At 36.2% G+C, this 18,707-nt stretch overlaps 1 protein-coding gene across 1 annotated transcript; it reads left to right on the top strand.

Annotated features, from left to right (window-relative positions):
- The first annotated feature begins 148 nt into the window (after positions 1-148).
- LOC140156709 (kelch-like protein 14) lies at positions 149-10,163 on the top strand. Its single transcript, XM_072179647.1, has 2 exons — positions 149-259; positions 7,806-10,163. Exon 2 carries the CDS (start codon positions 8,212-8,214, stop codon positions 9,673-9,675), a length of 1,464 nt encoding a protein of 487 aa, XP_072035748.1. The 5' UTR covers positions 149-259; positions 7,806-8,211; the 3' UTR covers positions 9,676-10,163.
- Positions 10,164-18,707: the final 8,544 nt, after the last annotated feature.

The following is an 18,707-nucleotide window of genomic DNA, read 5'->3' as shown; positions in this document are numbered from 1 at the left end:
CAGAGTATAATATGTATAAAAATATTTTATTAACACTAAAATAATTAATTTTCGTGCATTCAAAGCTATGTTGTTAATCTTAGTAGCTTTCTTTCAAATTTGCAACAAAAACATTTATGCAGAAACAAAATGGTATCCTACATGGGAAGAAAATGATGCAAGTGGTTTTGGTGAATCCGTTTTGGTACTATAAATACCATCATATTAAATATACAGTATTATTTGGTCTGTTAAATGAGGTTGAAGAGAAGAATTAAATGTAAGTAAAAGTAAATGTTTGGCAATGTCGACTAGCATGACTAGACTGCGGAACTCAGTCTTCTCTTAGTAGTACAAGGTCAGGAACCAGAGAAGATGTAAAGAAAGGAGATAGATCCAGCTATCCTCAAACAAAATATGTGTGTTGCCGCTCATTCAAAAGCAATCACGCTATTTAGGTTTAACAATAAAATACAACAAAAGGGTTCGAACCCATGACGGGTGTGATACACAAGTTGCTGCTTACTAGTTTTAGGAAAGGTCAGTGTCTGTATACCATCAATACTATGCACACCACGCATGCAGATCCTAACATCCAGTTTATTTCAAATAAAATATGACCGAAGTTCCATGGCAAATAATAATTTTGCACGCTTGGTTACGCTTTCAACCTCTACGATTTATGATACAGCCTATTTTCAATTATCAAAATATCTTTATTAGGTTTGCAGGAAATGACAGGAAAATACATAAAACAATAAAATATAGATGATCAAAAATCATACCTTTTCTAACAAAATCCTAAAACACTCTCCTAAATAATTAATATACGCTCCAAAATGGGCGGATTTTTTGGAATCTTTACAAAACTACACTTCTTTCTTATAGTATCCACGTGTGGCATCCCTTCAGAGCAACATCGGGTACTTAACACACACGTGTCATACTTTCAAGGAATTCTCTATAGAAACATTGGATATGGTTTCAATTCTGGAGTGAAAATTAATCAACCGTAGTCGGCAACCCACATCACATCAAAGGCTACTTTAAAGTAGATGTGTAACTACTTGAGAATAAAGGACTATGAATAGGTGCGACAGGATTACCTACGGGATTATCTCAAGGATATAATTCCGTTCTCCCTCCTTCTTTTTCAACTTTCCTGAAGGAACTTATACGATGTCCTCATTCACAAACTGATACTATCTGTCCATCGTATAAGACTGTTACCGCACGGCAACTGGTTGAAGGAATATTACACAGTCAAGAATAGGCTCCATCATTTTTTTGTTCTGATCCTCCCAGTCTTCCAAAACATCAAAACATCAAAAGCGTTGCACATTTACTTACTTAAGACTGTCCTTTTTCATATAACGCAGACAAAGTAGGGCCAAGCTAGGTCTAGAAATGGTCAAATTTTGGCAAGAAATATCTCTCTGTAATCCTATGTAAGTCCCATCACATCATTATCGGCGATCGCGATTTTTTTTTCTGAAGTTTCGCTGGTACCCAGTAGCGTCATGCATGTGACGTGACACAGCTAAAATAATCGACCGGAAATCGGGGATCATTAAAACGTCAACCAATTTCAAAACACAGAAAGCAGTAAACTTAATGGCGAGCGGTCCGAATTTTGAGCCATACAAGTTTACGTGGTGAACTAGTCTTCTCTGGACTCGCTGAGGCTCATGGACGCCGTTCCTATGTTAGACATGTCCACATTGCTTTATTATAGAGGGCGACATTCAATCCAAAAAGTTTGGACCACAGTAGCTCACAGTCAATGGCTTAACTGTGTAATCCCCATACAAAAATTTGAAATTTCGACACCAGAAACTTGACGACGCAGTCTAAAAAGTGCTGGTACTTTATCCTTGATACAGAAGTCAGCATGCAGTGAAAGTTAGATTTCATAAAATAAAATCGCCTTTGTTTAAAATGGATCATCGTGGTAAAAAAATGATGCATTACACGCTTTTTTTGTACAGTAAGTCATTGGAAGGCATTGTCAATGATGGTCGCAGAAAAGTGCATTTTTTTAAAAACAGACATTTGCCCATAACTTCGCTAGTTTTTGACCTACAGACATGGTTGACCCCTCATTTTTTAAGTTAAATAATCACCTTTTTAAACAAAATAATTTCCATGTGAAATATCCTACTTGAAAATTTTGTGAACATGCCTACCTATGTCCATCAGCCTCGTATTTCCCATTTTGTGTGTAAATTTGATTTACACGCTATCTCTATGGAGATTTACGCTTTAGACTTTGCGCCGCTATTCCATTAAAAAAAATTTCTTTGAAATTTGGACTACGCATATGAAACTGTACTCATAAATGAGATCTAACCCATTGGAGGTATTCTTACCTACTTCTTGAAACGCAATATCATTTCGAATTTCGGCGAATAAAGATGATTTACGACGCCGTCTCTCTCACCATGCCCCACAAAAATGATCACGAACTGAAATCAGTGAAATGTAACAAATGCTATTGCGCATGCGCAAACATAACATTTAGCCTGCATTTACCAGTCGCACTAATTGCTAAACATTGAGGTCAGCGCCCAAAATGGTGAGATAAACTAGGAACACTTCATAATTCAGTGGGTGACATACGTGATGCGGGGAAACACCAGGGTTGCCAAATGCAACAATAAATAAGCCCAAAATGCCAGCAATAAGTACGGATTTGAACGACTGGTAATTAGATTAAAACAACAAGGCACAGAGGAGAGAGTAGGGGAGATTGGGGTTAGTTGGAACGCGGGGTAAGTTGAAACATTGTATTTTTTTCTGACACAAAAAATTAATTTGGTAAAATACTGGCACCTAGTAATAGGTATTAGTAAGGGTCATCCACCAAATTAGCAACAGCACTGATGCCCCACCAGTGTTGGCTTGGGAAAGGAATATATCTGTTTTTGACTTACTGACTAATTTTTATACCCCTCAGAAAAGATGCGTTATCTCCATGTTGTTTGAAGATTCAGGGATTATTTTTTGAGTATCATAAGCACTAGTAGTAAGTCCCAGAATAATGTTAAATAAAAGTTTTATTGTATTTCTTCTTTTGTGTAATGAACTTTGAAATGTAAAAATAGGCATCGGGGTTAGTTGAAACTTTTGAGGTGGGGTTAGTTGAAACGTGAAAATCGCATAGAAAAATATGGTTAAAAATTTGTCTTTTTAAAAATTTGTAACATGTTTACCATTTCTTCAATATTGCTTTAATATGGTTAAAAGCAATAATACAAGCAAAAAGTGCACACAGAAAGTACATTTTATAATATTTTAGGCTTCTCATATTTTGGTCCATGGTGACACTCGTCACCTTGTGTCCAAAGTATTGACCTGCACTCCCACATATATATTTCTTCATTTTTTCACACTGATTCTATGTTAAAGGGTGCCTTCAAGGGAAGTATAACCCTAACAACACAATAATAATTATTTTGAAATTTTTACAAGTCGTGTTTCAACTAACCCCACCCTGTGTTTCAACTTACCCCAGGGGTGGGGTTAGTTGAAACACTTTTTTCAAATTTTCAAATTGAATTATATGAATAATCATAAGCAGGTCCACTAAAGTTTAAGGCTGTATTTGTAGCATGTATGTATATGTTTATACTGATATGGTTAGTGTTTCTTGAAAGTAATCGGTTTGCGTTAAAAAGACGATTTTGTGAAAAATGTTTCAACTAACCCCAATCTCCCCTACTCTGTGCAACAAGGTCACGCGTGAAAATATAAACGCTAAAATTGATGGCCACCTAATTTTCACATATATCGAAAACACACCAATATCATTATTAATCAGTGTACCACCAAAAATATCAATAATATTATTATAATTAAATTAAATCTTTTATCATTACTATTTCTATATCTACTAGATTGCAAGTCACTTGGCTAATTCATGTCATTGTTGACATACTTGTGTCACGAAAATAGCATCATGGATAGCATATGTCAGCATCAACGATATCGTAACCATAGGGGGAAAATACAAAACAGATATACACATTTCAGAGATATAAAGTGTTGTCAGATTCCTTCAAGAATAATTTATACAGTTCTGTATTTCTTTATATATACATATGCACATAGCACATTAATAAATAAGCCATCTTTGCGAAACACAACAATATAAATCTGTCTCCCCTACGCATAATAGAACATTCCCATAAATTAAGTACACCGGAAGTTCTTCTCATCTTACCGACGTCTAAACAAATGCGACCGAGAACGGCACGAGGGATTTTGTCCTGAAAATTGTTTCATCGTGACGATCAGAAACGCCAAAAATTTATTTTTTACTACGCTGCATATTCTACTGGAATCAAAGTACATGTAGGGATCACATTTGAAGGTAAATAGGCCAAATATTGCAAGAAAATCTTACTCACTAGGACTTTAGGGAGTACGCTCTGAGTACACAGCTATAGGGAAAACCAATAACAGTGACTAGTCTTCTCTGATTATGATCAAATTGTCATTCATCGATTCATGCATCATGATGATTGAATGTCAGGATTTGTGACTGATTAGGGGCTGTGTAATAATTATGAGCCCTGGGGGGAGGGTAAAATTGGGGGGGGGGGGCAAGAAATTTTTGGCAAGCCGAAGGGGGGGGGAGCAATTTTTGGCAAGCCGAGAAGGGGGGGGGTAGCGATTTTTGGCACACATTCATCGGGCACCTTTTTAATAAAACGCTCTAAAAAGGCTTAGGAAAACAGTACGGAAACGCTTAGCTATATTATAACATTTGCTGTGAGGAGAACGCCCTCAATTTTTTTTAAATTCTGGTTAACACGATTGTATTATGTACTTTCAATAAAGATACTCTGCAAAAATCAAGAATTGACAAAAAATGTTTAGGTGCTGTAGTTTTGTCAAAATCCGAGATTTTGAATATTAAACGATGGAACCGACGTTTTATTATTACGATGGAAATATTAGTCGAACACGTATGCACAGTAGGCCTACATACACGGTGTGCGGGATATGCACAAACAAACACACCCAGAGGATAGTACCGTATTACATGTACAACCGTGAGAGTGACATGCATGGGCGCTTCCAATTTTCTATTACCTCACTTGTTCAGCTCAAAATTAAAAGGGGACATATCTGATAGTAAAAGCTAACATTTTTATGGAAAATAAATACTAATCTATTTTTACAGTTAAATGTAATATAATATGGCTTTAAATATGCAAATTTTCCTGCTCGTTGACCATTTAAGACCATTTAAGCTTTGCAATTTGGGATCCCAAAAATTTGGCATGTTCAAGGGGGGGCAAAGAATTTTTATGGGCCGAGAGTGGGGGACAAGCAATTTTTGGCGGGCGAGAGAGGGGGGGGGCAAGCGATTTTCAAGCGAGCCGTTTAGCTGAGGGGCTAATAATTATTGCACAGCCCCTTATTCGGTCTAGATCATTCATCAATTTCATGTCATTGTCATGCATCATTTAAAGGAGTATTTCCTCTTTTGATGACATTTTTAGTAGATATCCACGAAAAAAGCTTATTCCCAAAATTTCAGTGGATTTTGATTTTGCGTTTGCAAGTTATGCATGATTTATATGTGCATTACACTGCTCCATAGACAATGTGTTTCAAATTTCACGATATCTTTGCTAAACGAATTAATCTGCCAGAATTTTTTTAGAAATAAACATTATGTAGCCAGAGGTTTCCAGTGATATAAAAATCTCAACTTTTTTGAGAAAAGTGGGGGATGATGCTGTGGATCACGAAATGCCCTATATATGTTGTTTATGGCCATGTGTTTTGAGTTGGGCCGTAATGCGTTACATGTTTTCATGAGATGAAAATTGCATGTTTTTTCACACATTATACCCAACATAAATAAAAGTATACATTTTCTTGCTGCAAATGAACCAAGGAATCCAAAAATGGACTTTAAAATGGCACAGGGTGTAACACTAAGGAGTTATGAAACCGAAAATACCAAATATTTTAGGGAAAAAATGTAAAATTTGACAAATTAAAAAAAGCTTCACCCCACATATTTAAAAGTTCCATATTTGAATTCCTCTCAGTCAGAGCTTTAAATGTAACCCATCATAGGGTTAAATAAAATCAAAATGATTTTGCGCCAGCCCCTTTCAAGGCATATTTTCCCATTGACTTCAATATGTAACCCGAACGGAAAATAAAATTCAAAATTGCTTCTCAAAGCAAATTAAATTACCTGGAATATGATTGTATGGTGTTACACATGTATATTATGCAGTTTAAAGTGAATTGTAAAAATTGGAAAAAAGAAATGGACCTCTAGCATCATATGACCCCTTGGGGTCACTTTTATTAAATTTGCTCCTCCTGATCCTCCTCCACCCCGCACATTATGCTAATTAGATGCAAATTATTCAAATGTTAATAACTTTTTACAACTTTTTAAAGGTTTACTGTATTGGTCTCATCACAAGCTTTAATCTGACACCAAATTTTTAAAACTACAGGCTGCATATTAACTGAGAAAATTAAAAAGATGAACCCTAAAATGTAGCGCGCATGTAACATCTCCACCTATTTACTGGCCCAACTCAAAACGCTATCATTTGAAGACTAGACTCGCTTGCCAGTCTTGTGTGTACGCCGTTTGTACACAGAGACTGGCTTGGCCTTATATGCCGTGTCAATAGGATTTACATCCTTAAGGGGGTACTACACCCCTGCCCAATTTTGTGCCTATTTTTGCATTTTTCTCATTGGTGACAAGTAAGATACATGTATGTATATTAGGGGCAAGGACTACAACTGCTACACTGGAAATTTTTATTTCAGCACAGACAACAGTTGTGGAGTTACAGTCAAAAATGAGGGAAAACCAATATTTGATCAATAAATCAATAACTACTTGCCTTGAGTTGCTGAATTTTCAGTGCAGTAGTTGTAGTCCTTGCCCCTATAATACATATCTTACTTGTCACCAATGCGCTATAATTTTGGAGAAAATGCAAAAATAAGCAAAAAATTGGCTAGGGGTGTGCAGGTGTGTACATGTAGTACCAAATTAGCTGTTCACACCTTAGTCACATCTAGACTTTGATTATTGCAACAGTTTATTAGCAGGTATCAACAACGATCTCCTCAAAAGACTCCAGAACATTCAACGCACTGCAGCTAGGTTGATCACCAGAAAGCGAAAATACAACCCGGTCGACCCCATCTCTGACGATCTCATCAACTTGCATTGGTTGCCTGTTAAGCAAAGAATTGACTTTAAGATCATGGTTCTAACATACAAATCTCTCCACCAACATGCAGAATATCTTTCTAGCATGCTCCAAATACAGACTGACCGCAGGCGGTTACGTTCCTCCTCTGCACCATTACTGTTCGAACCTAGAACTCGCCATACAGTGTAGAACATTTGCAGCCCGTGCTTTTACATGCTACGCACCTCGTCAATGGAACCGGCTGCCGAAACATATCAGAAATGCAAACTCTCTTCTCATTTTCAAAAGACTCTTGAAATGCCATTTGTTTAATGTTGCCTACATACGGACTGTAATTTTATTTGGTTTAAGTGTTTATCAGCGCCTTAGTACAATTGTTTGGTTTTAGGCGCTTTATAAATTTCAGTTGTATTGTATTGTATTGTAAACTGTTCTAGCAGCACAAATGTGTTGACAGCAAATTGGACATCCCTACTTATGATGATCTACATGTAAAATGTAAAAAAAGAATTTACCTCTATCTGTAAGACTGTATAGGAAGTAAAAATAAACACTGGTCAAACAATTCACTTTTTGAAATATTTTTTCCAAATTGTAATTTCTTTTTTGTTACAGCCTATATCTGATTTGAGTTTGCCAAGTCCTACACTGTATATTGTGCTGCTACCAATTTGACTTTGAGAGAACAAGATGGCCGCATTCAAGCAAGATCAGTGTGTACAATGTGTGGGAAATCAGGCCCACTCGTCTCGTCTATCCTCATCAGGACTAATCAGTTGAGACACCAGGCTGCCTTCTGTGATGTCAACATCATTGTTGGTAATCAAAGATTTCCTGCTCACAAAGCAGTCCTAAGCTGTGCAAGTGACTACTTCCAAGGAATGTTCTCTTCAGGGTTTCAAGAAAGCACAATGAGTGAGATAACTGTTCCTGGAACAGAAGAAAGCTTCGCCAAATCTTGGACTTTGCTTATACAGGATACTTCACTCTCTCCTTACGAACTGTCACAGGTATTCTCCAAATGGCTTGTTACATGGTGATACCTGAAGCAATGGATTTATGTGCTGAATATCTGAGAGAAGTCAAAGATAGTTTCACAATTGAAGACTGTTATGAGATATGGACCATTACAAGCAATCATAGCAGTCTTACAGATGTTGCACGATTGTATAGACGTTACCTTATACAGAACTTCTCCAAGTGTGTTCAATCCAAAGAGTTTCTGGAACATTGTTCAGAAAGTATGATACTCGAGATTCTCAGTGATGAAGATATCGAGACAGACGACACGACTGAAGAACAGATTCTGCAAGGAACAGTAACATGGCTGAAGCATGATTGGGAGCAGCGCAAAGTCAATGTAGTTGACCTCCTGAAGAAGATACGTCTTGGTCTGGTACCAGTTGACAGACTCCACAGTATCCTTGGTGATGAGTTACTAGCTATACCCGAGTGTAAGGTGATGGTGGAGGAGGTTCTCAAGTTGAGTGTTACTATGGATACGGCTTCACCGCCATTGATCAAAAGTCACTCAGAGTTGTTTGCTACTAGAAACACTATCACAGCTAGATTGGAAGAAGACTATGATGATGCCAGCACTGGTACCATAGTTTTATTAAAATGTGAAACTGAAACAGCATGTTATAAGATGACTAAGTTGGCTGATATTCCTAATCGATTTCCATATTCTGCCGAGAAATTAAGTGTGTATAGGGTATTTGTCAGCAATGAAAATCAGTTGTATGCTGCAATTGATGTTGAGTATTTTGATGAACCAGGTGGTGAAGAAAGTGGAAATCAGAAATGGAATAAGGAAAATAACTTTTTCCAGTACAAGTCTGAGACAAATGAATGGATCTTGCTTCCACCAATGCCTGAATTATTGACCTATCCTAGAATGGTGCAAATAAAAGAATACATATATTTGATCGGTGAAGTTAAAATTGACACGTCCAAGAGTATGATTCAACGATTCAATATTCGCAGCAAATCATGGGAAATTCTTGTAGAGGACTCATTGCTTCTTACACCGTATGCTATTTCACTACCAACGGGACAGATATTAGTCAAAGCGCAGAAATATTATAGATCAGGTCCCAATAATCCTGATGTCAGGCATTATGGATATGGATACTGGGCTGTTGTAGTTGCTCTGTATAAACCAGCTACCAATGAATTACTGGATGTCTCGCTTGATACCACATTAGATGAAGATTCATTCTTTGTGGAGCATGATAATAACTGCTACCTGGTTACTAGAGGTGAATGCAAAGACAAAGTAAATATAGTTATCTGTGATGAGCTTGATAGTGATAAGCCTGCAATTGTAATTGGAGATGATGTTGTTGAAGACATGTTTGAGAAATTAGATATTAGAGAGCAGTTTAATCCAGAATTTACTTTTGACAAGCGCAAACTTGGGTTGGTTCAAGTGCCTTGTGGTTGTGAATCACATGTGAAGAAAAGAGAAGTAAAGCTGGAGTAGGCACCTCAGTAGCAGTACAGCCATTTAGATTAAAACTTATGAATGTTAGGCAAGGCATCCAATTACTTACGATAAAGATATATATATGGGTGCATGTTTTAATTGGAGACCTAATGAGATTTTACTGTTCAGAAGACATTTTGAACACTTTTGTTTTGCTAGGTCCCCAATTAAAAATTATTACCCCCACCCTAAGCGGTGCACTAATAGCACTTATCGTACTCAATTGGCCGCCTTCCCGTATCAAACTTTATTCAGCAAATTACAAAGTATACCAGCAACATAAAGTAATACACTTAATAAACCCTGAGGACAAAATCTGGATAACAGAGTTGTCCAGATTAATACTGGGTAACTTTTTGTGAATACTCTCAATCATCTGGGAATCATACAATGAGAGAATGATTTCAATCTATTCAACCATATTAATCCACATACCTTGGAGCAACCAACGTTGCGGTCAGTACCACTGACCTTCAGCTGGCTTGTGATGTTAAACACCTTGAGTCCGGTAGAGTTCGGATGGTTCTGTCCCAGGACTTGTATATGGTCATTTTCACGGTAAAGGGTGTAACTTTTGATTTTTAGGGTCAAAATTTCAAACCACTTAAATATGTTTCTGTTTACTGAAATCATGCATAGAAGCAACTTAAATTCAAGTAAAATAATGTTTCAAGGCTTAAACCTTTTGATTTCTAATAAAAAAATTGACATTTGCATAACATTTTGGTTTAAATATAAAAAAAAATGTATTTTACATAACCTCAGAAAATTTTGACATGAAAGCTGGAATACATGTGAAATTCCATTCCAAAGTAAGTCAACAGATATAAGTTAAATTTTATACCATGTTTTGCTATGTTTGTAATTGCAGTTTTGAAAATTTTTAACATCAAGTGTCATTTACAATGGAAATTTCCAAACCTTAAACATATTTTTTAAGTTTTAATTGGGTTCCTAAAATAATTTGAATGTCTAACTTCATGTACAAATACTACTTGATGAAAGGAACCTCCCAGCCAAGTTTCACAGAAATTGGAGTTATTTTTTAGAATTGGCAATTCAAGCGATTTGTGTTTCGGAGGCTTCAGTTAACAACACAGGTGATCATAAAAGTAAAATATTTAGCTAACTACTACAAGTTGACATAAAAAAATAGGTAAAAATATCACAATTACCAATTTTCATGCTTTGCTTCTAAGTATTGAATTTCAGTTGTGACAAAAATTAAATTATCACAGCAAGTCATTTTTTTTGTTTCGGAGGCTTCATGTTAACAATTGTTAAACATTGCAGAAGTAGTTTTTTGAAAACAACAGTGTTGGGATCATCTAAGCTGTTATTTTCTTGTGTGTATTGAATCAATGATTCTATGCGGCAGATATTGTAGATTTATCACACATTAATTTTTTCACCCATTTGTTAAGTATGGTGTTTTTTGCATGTGAAGCCTCCGAAACAGGCTTTTTAAGGTATCAGTATATTTTTCAAACATTAACCATAATGTCAATTTTTTTTTAAATTTATGACATTCTGCACATATCAAGTAATAATTACAATGCAGATATCAGTATGAAACACACCAATTTAGATATGCATAGATGATAATTAAGTTTACTGTTGTTTCGAGGCTTCATTTGTTTCGAGGCTTCAATTGTTAACGGAAAGTTTGTATTGGGTCCCATTTTCAAACGGTGATATATATCTCCACGATTTAAAAACATGTGACTTGAGGATCTACTTTGCTACATTTTGATAAATAGATTGGATGAGCTCTTTTATTTATATTTGCACAAGCTTGCTGAACAGTTTGTTTCGGAGGCTTCAAAAAGTTAACGGAAAAACGGCTATTTGAAGTCAAGATTTTATAAAAATTTTAAAAGCTTGCAAATCGGCTAATTTTTGTTACCCATTTCAAGTTAAGATAACAACTGTTATAAATCAAGAAGAAGTGAAGAAATAACCAAGAATTATGAACCAAAGCTACACCCACAAAGTTTGTTAACAATTGTTAACGGAAAATGAAGCCTCGAAACGACAAATATCAAGTCCGGTTCTCAAAAATACAGGGCCGTTCACAATTAAATCTAATGTGGCAGTGTTTACAGAACATATGACTGTACTTTCAGGATAAGAAAAATTATCCATGAACTAACTGAAGAAAACACAGGGTTTTACAAAAATGTTACTGTTTTTTATAGTTTTTCCAAATGGCAATATTAAGTACATTTAAGCCTGCTAAAACTGAACGCAGTAACTCCCAAAGCTGATTATGCTACCCAAGGTAGCTGCTAACTAGATGACTTATGTGGCCAAAAATTATGGAATTCTGTGGCTTTATTAGAACACTACGGATTAAAATGTTAAAAATCCAAAGTTACACCCTTTACCGTGAAAATGACCATATGGTATTCAGTGCGCGGAGAGTTTCAACTGTACTGACACTTACATTGGAGAAACATCCCAACCACTTAAGAAACGGCTACAGCAACATCAACGCTCTACATGTAGTTCGGGGCCTGCAGAGTCGGCGGTTTACACACACCTAAAAGCCAGCAAACACGAGGTGGACCTAGAGGACGTCAAAGTCCTCGACCACGAAGCACGGTGGTACGAACGGGGAGTTAAAGAAGCCATCTGGCTGCGAGCAGAACAACCATCCCTCAACCGTGGTGGAGGACTCAGAAACAACCTCTCACACGCCTGGGACAGAACCATCCGAACTCTACCTCACCCAATGACATCACAGGGTGACGTCATCGCAACCCAGCTGAAGGTCAGTGGTACTGGTATGTGGATTAATCTGGTTGAACAGACTCCACAGTATCCTTGGTGATGAGTTACTAGCTATACCCGAGTGTAAGGTGATGGTGGAGGAGGTTATCAAGTTGAGTGTTACCATGGATACGGCTTCACCACCATTGATCAAAAGTCACCCAGAGTTGTTGGCTACTAGAAACACTATCACAGCTAGATTGGCAAAAGACTATGATGTTATCAGCAGCACTGCTCCCATAATTTTATTAAAATGCGAAACTGAAACAGCATGTTATAAGATGACTAAGTTGGCTGATATTACTGTTCCCACGCCGTATTTAGACGAGAATTTAAGTTTGTTTGTCAGCAATGAGAATCAATTGTATGCTGCAATTGATGTTGAATATTGTGATGGGCCAGATGGTGAAGAAAGTGAAAATCAGAAATGGGTTAAGGAAAATAACTTTTTCTGGTACAAGTCTGAGACGAATGAATGGATCTTGCTTCCACCAATGCCTGAATTATTGACCTATCCTAGAATGGTGCAAATAAAAGAATACATATATTTGATCGGTGAAATTGATACGTCCAAGAGTATGATTCAACGATTCGATATTCGCAGCAAATCATGGGAAATTCTTGTAGAGGACATGTTGCTTGGTTCACCATATATTATTTTACTACCAACAGGACAGATATTCATCAAAGGGAAGCAATACAGAACAGGTCCCAATCCTGATGGTAGTCATCATGGTCAATATGGATATGAGGCTGTTGTAGTTGCTCTGTATAAACCAGCTACCAATGAATTAATAGATATCGCGGTTGATACCACATTAGATGAAGATTCATTCTTTGTTGAGAATGATAATAGCTGGTACCTGGTTAATAGATATGGTCAAGTAAACAGAGTTATCTGTGACTTTGATAGTGATAGTCCTACAATGGTAATTGGAGATGTGGATGAAGACAAGGCATTCGATACATTAGATACAGGAGCTTTGCAGTTTCCAGAATTTACTTTTGACAAGCGCAAACTTGGGTTGGTTCAAGTGCCTTGTGATTGTGAATCACATGTGAATCACATGTGAAGAAAAGTGAAGTAAAGATGGAGTAGGCACCTTAGTAGCAACTTTTAGATTAAAACTTCTGAAGATATATGGGTGCATGTTCAGTGTTCGAAATATGCCTCAAAAAGTTACAGGCCAGTGGGGCTTGACCTTAAAAAGTTACCGGCCAGCCGGGCCGGCAACTAGATGTCAGTCAGAAAAGTTACCGGCCAGGCCAAAATGTTACAGGCCAATGGCTGGCTGACCGGCCCTATTTCGAACGCTGTGCATGTTGCGAACAATAATGTTTTAATTGGAGACCTAATGAGATTTTACTGTTCAGAAGACACATTTGTCTTTGCTAGGGCTCCATTTATTACAAAAACTATCACCCCCCCCCCCCAGCGGTGCACCGATAGCACTTTTCGTACATGTAATACACTTAAAAGAACAAATAAACCCTAAGGACAAAATCTGGAAAGCAGACAAAAAAAACAACATTTAAAATACAAGAGAATATATTTCCCATCAAAATGGCAAGGCAGTGGCTGTGATCATATACTGATATTGTAGGGCTTATCTTTGGAGCCTAAGGCCATCTCCTGTTTAGTATTATTGGGGTCCATTTCACTAAACTTTTAACCCTTCGACTTCGTATAAACTCAAGTAACCATTCGTAAAGTTACAAATACTCAATACTAGAGGTAACTTTACGTAGGGTCCCTGTAGTAAATTCATAAATTCATATTACTTACGAAGGGTACCGTTCATAAGTAAGTTCAGTGAAATGGATTTTACGACTCGTCTTAAGTTACGACCAATTTCGAGACTTACAAAGCTTCGTAAAGTTGAGTGAAATTGACCCCAGATCCTGTAACTAAGGCTATTTTACTTGGTGACTTCCTGAATGTCGAATGGCTTGCATCTGTTGACAAAGGAAAGGAGAATGTCTCAATATGTGTCATTTTCTGAAGAATAATCTGTTGCAAGGTTCCTTTTTTTAAAAGCGCTAACCTAAACCAACGCGCACATGTACGCGCGCTACGTCAAGCTTATTTTATTTTTATTTTTATTTTACAAATTCGGCTAAAAAAACATCAAAAAGCAAAGTAAAATTACATAATACATACAAAAGGAAACAAAAGTAAAAATAGACCCAATGGGCTAGCCAGGAAGAGTCAGAAGCATCAAGACACTGTCACCAAAAGGTGTGACTCCTCCAACCCATTGGGGCATTTACATAAAAAGATATACTATTGCACTGTTTAAACACATTGTGTGTACATCCACATCACAAGGATGCACCCGCCAACCACCACACGTGTCTCCCCCACCCACCAGCCAGGAACAAAAACCAGACCCAAGCTTGTGTAGAGGCCCTTGTAGAAAATAATATGCGCTGGATGGTCAGCAGTATGCTTAATTTGTAAAAGGATATTTGCAAAATGTTATGAGTCCACATGATCAGACTTAAAATCAAATCATAAGTAAACTTGTAAATCTGTCAGACACAAGGTTAAGGTGGTACTACACCCCATGATAAATTTGTGACTATTTTTGCATTTTTCACAAAAAATAATAACACTCTGCTAACAACATTTATGTATATTATAGGGGCAAGGAATCCAGTTTCTACACTGCAATTTCAGTGACTCAAGACAAGCGGTATGTTATTTATGATGAGAAAAGAGGTACCGCTAGAATGTACCTCATTTCTATACCACTTGTCTTGAATCACTGAAATTTCAGTGAAGTAATTGGATTCCTTGCCCCTATAATACACATAACTTTTGTTACTAGTGTGTAGTTATGTTTTGAGAAAAATGCAAAATTATTCACAAAATTTATCAGGAGGTGTAGTACCACCTTAAGGTACTGCTTTTGTTTTCATTCACAGGCTTTTGATATGTTGTTTGTAAACTTGTATATGGCCCATTTCACGGTTAGGCGCCACTTTTGGTGAAAAAAACTTGAAATTTTCAAAATGGATTTAATTTCATTTAATTGGGGTTTTCTTTTCCACATAAGACCAGATTTTCATAAAAATATCATTTCCCAGCTTAAATCTCTCTACTTCTTGAAGAAAATTATAATTTATTATCTCATGTTATGTAATTTTTAACAAATTTGATAAATATTGAGTAGTGAATATTTATACTTTTACTGTCCAATACATATAATAGATATTTAAAATAAACAAGTATGTCATAGGCTCTCTTCTGACCAAATTTGGGCAAATTTTGTTGTGTAATGACAAATTTATGGCCACTTACATGTAATTTTTGTGGTAAAAAAGGGAAATTGACATGAAAAGGTTTACTCAACAATTTTAATAATCAATGAATGACTCTGATATTTCACAGCTTTGATGGTCATAATATGGGTAATGTTCACAAATAATATCAGCCAGTTTGAAAGCACAGGTCAAATTCAAGATTCTTATGTTTGTGCAATTTTGGATGTGACAGATGTCAATGTGAACGGAAACCACACATTGTAAAGCAGAGTATATTTCAGAAAATAATGATTCAAAGAGTTTTCACACACTCAGTAAATTAAATGGGATATATTGAAACATATTAACCTGTGTTAGTGTTCATTTTAAAACATTGTTTACAATTTATAGAGGTGGATGTGACATTTTAATTGTGAACAGAATATTTCATTATTATAAACAGTTTGCTTGTCAAAATATAAGCTTTAAAGCACTTCTAACACATATATTTTGATAGATTCTATTGAATTGAGCAATGCTAAAATGTTTTTCCTGACCCTTTATATTTTGCCAAGCAAAATGTTTATAATACTGAAATATTCCGTTCACAATTGAAAATGTCACATCCGCTTCTGTAAATTGTATACAAAACTGTCCCCTAAAAGACAACAACAAAGCCATGAAATAATCATATGTGACATGTATGAAATAATAAACCTATTTTAGAAAGTCAAATATCATGTTGTTTAAGTATTTTGGCCTAAAACTACTAATTTTGAGGATGTGACATGTGAACGGAAATTGAAGCTTTTTGAATCTCCTGTCACAATTAAAGAAGGCATACTGAATTAAAAACTTATTGTGCCTTTTGATCCCCCACAAACCTGTAATGAAATAACTTCAAACTGGCATCCTAGTCCCATACCTGTCTTAGTTCTTTGAAGAAACTATTTTGGATGTGACAGGTACCATGGATGTGACACATGTGAACGGAAACTTTGAAATGACATCTGCAAGCTAAGTTGATGAAGGAGTTTTCATTAAATGGTGTCATTAGATAGCTCATAGCAGGAGATTTTTAATTTCAAGGAGAACAAATTCTGCCACTTATTTGTTAATAAATTATACTATTTGGAAAATTAATCGGATGTGACAAAATTGTGAACGGAATTTGTTGGCAAAAATTCAAAATATCGCTGTATCTACGTATTAAGAGCAACAAGTGTAATTTGTTCAACAAATAGTAACAAGACTCTGAACTTTACTAAAACACACTAGTTTGCCATTTATGTAAAGTATTAGTCGATCTATTCCACATTGAATAAGATACATAGATGTGAACGGAAAATGTCACATCCGAATTCAGAAATTTAAATGGTTCTCATGCTAGTTTAACTGACAACTACTACTTTGTTCATGTATGGCTGTATAGTGCAACTTGTTCACTACATAAAAACAACAAAAGCAGCTGATAGGCTCAACATAGTTAAAAGTGGCAGCATTGGAAACTAAATGTCTGTTTTTAGGTTGCTAGTAAAATGTGGTTTTTGACCACTTCTGACCCCTGTGCGCCCTGAAAGATAAAAGCAGAAAGGCCGATTAAGCTAGTGGAGGTAGGCTATACAGAGACAATGAAAAATCACCAACAGTCAATTCTGTAACCCCATTATTTTTTACACACCAGGCCAGATACGTTGAAAATCAAAAAGTGGCGCCTAACCGTGAAATGGGCCATATATGTAACAGGTGCCATTGTGTTGTTTCATACATGTATGAGGCATGAAGTAAATAAATAAATAAGATAGGTTAACAGCGTACTTAATAGACTCAATAATGAAGTATTCTCTCATCATATTCTCATTTACAAAAGCCTAATAATACTTGACTTCTTTAATAATCCAACATGATTTTTAAATACTTCAGATCAAAGTATGTTTTAAGAAATACAACAACTTGGACTGGTGTGCAAATTAAATGGTTTATAGGTTTTTAATAAATGCGTACATTTGTTGGGAGTGAAATTGTATGCGCGCATACTGAGATGTTGATGCTTCTAATGCACGTGCCCCAGCGCAGCAATATCTCAGTACAAGTGCATTATTTTGTACAGTTTCTCAAGCAAAAAGTAATACATATTAACCTATTTCACCAAGCAAAAAATTCAAGGATTTTTGCTATTTTGATAACAAAATTGTCACTTAAGTTTGGGAAAATACAAGCAAATATTAATGTAACACACCAAACCGCAAAAAAATGAATGCGTCCGAAAGCATTGCGCGTAGTACACGCCCCTGCATACACAATCAATGATGGTTTGCATTTTTCTAATGCTTGCTCTCGCTATCTAAGAGGGGTATGGAATATTGAATAATGATATTATAATAATGAAAAACAAGTTCATCCTTTTATGAGGTGTCCAATTGGAAGACCATTTTCATAGTCTAATCTGAGCACACCAGTTTAACACAAAAGCAATATTACTCGGCCCGATATACATGTAGGACCTTGTCAGGACTTGTCTTCACTCTCTTCAAGACAGGAACAGATCCAGTTTTTAAAAGAGGGCCACTCATAAAAACAAATTATGGCACGCTTTAAGGCAAGTACAACTCTTTTGGTAATTTTTGGGGTGTGTACCCACCCCCCCCCCACCACTGAGTCAGAGTGTTTGTCAAAAATTGGGATTAAAAAAATCCAATCAACATTTTTTGTTTTTGGTAAATTGGGCTGTACAACTGTGTACATAATGATTAATGTTAGAATAACCCAGAAATTATGGTCAAAGCCCTTAACAGGGTTCCCGCACCTTGAAGCCTTTAAAATTCAAGGTCTTTTCAAGGTCCAAAAGCATGATTTGTAAAGACTTAACCACAACACAAAAATCATGATGCGGCTCTCCATGCGGCACATATTAACAAAAGTAACAGCTCCTCTCCACTCCCTAAATTTTGTCAAAATTATACTTTAGGTAAAATTCCAATGTTCAAGGACTTTCAAGGACCTTGTGCAAA

The sequence above is a fragment of the Amphiura filiformis genome, chromosome 7 (assembly GCF_039555335.1).
Source record: "Amphiura filiformis chromosome 7, Afil_fr2py, whole genome shotgun sequence".
Taxonomy (NCBI): Eukaryota; Metazoa; Echinodermata; class Ophiuroidea; order Amphilepidida; family Amphiuridae; genus Amphiura; species Amphiura filiformis.
This window is presented reverse-complemented; position numbering and strand designations above follow the sequence as displayed.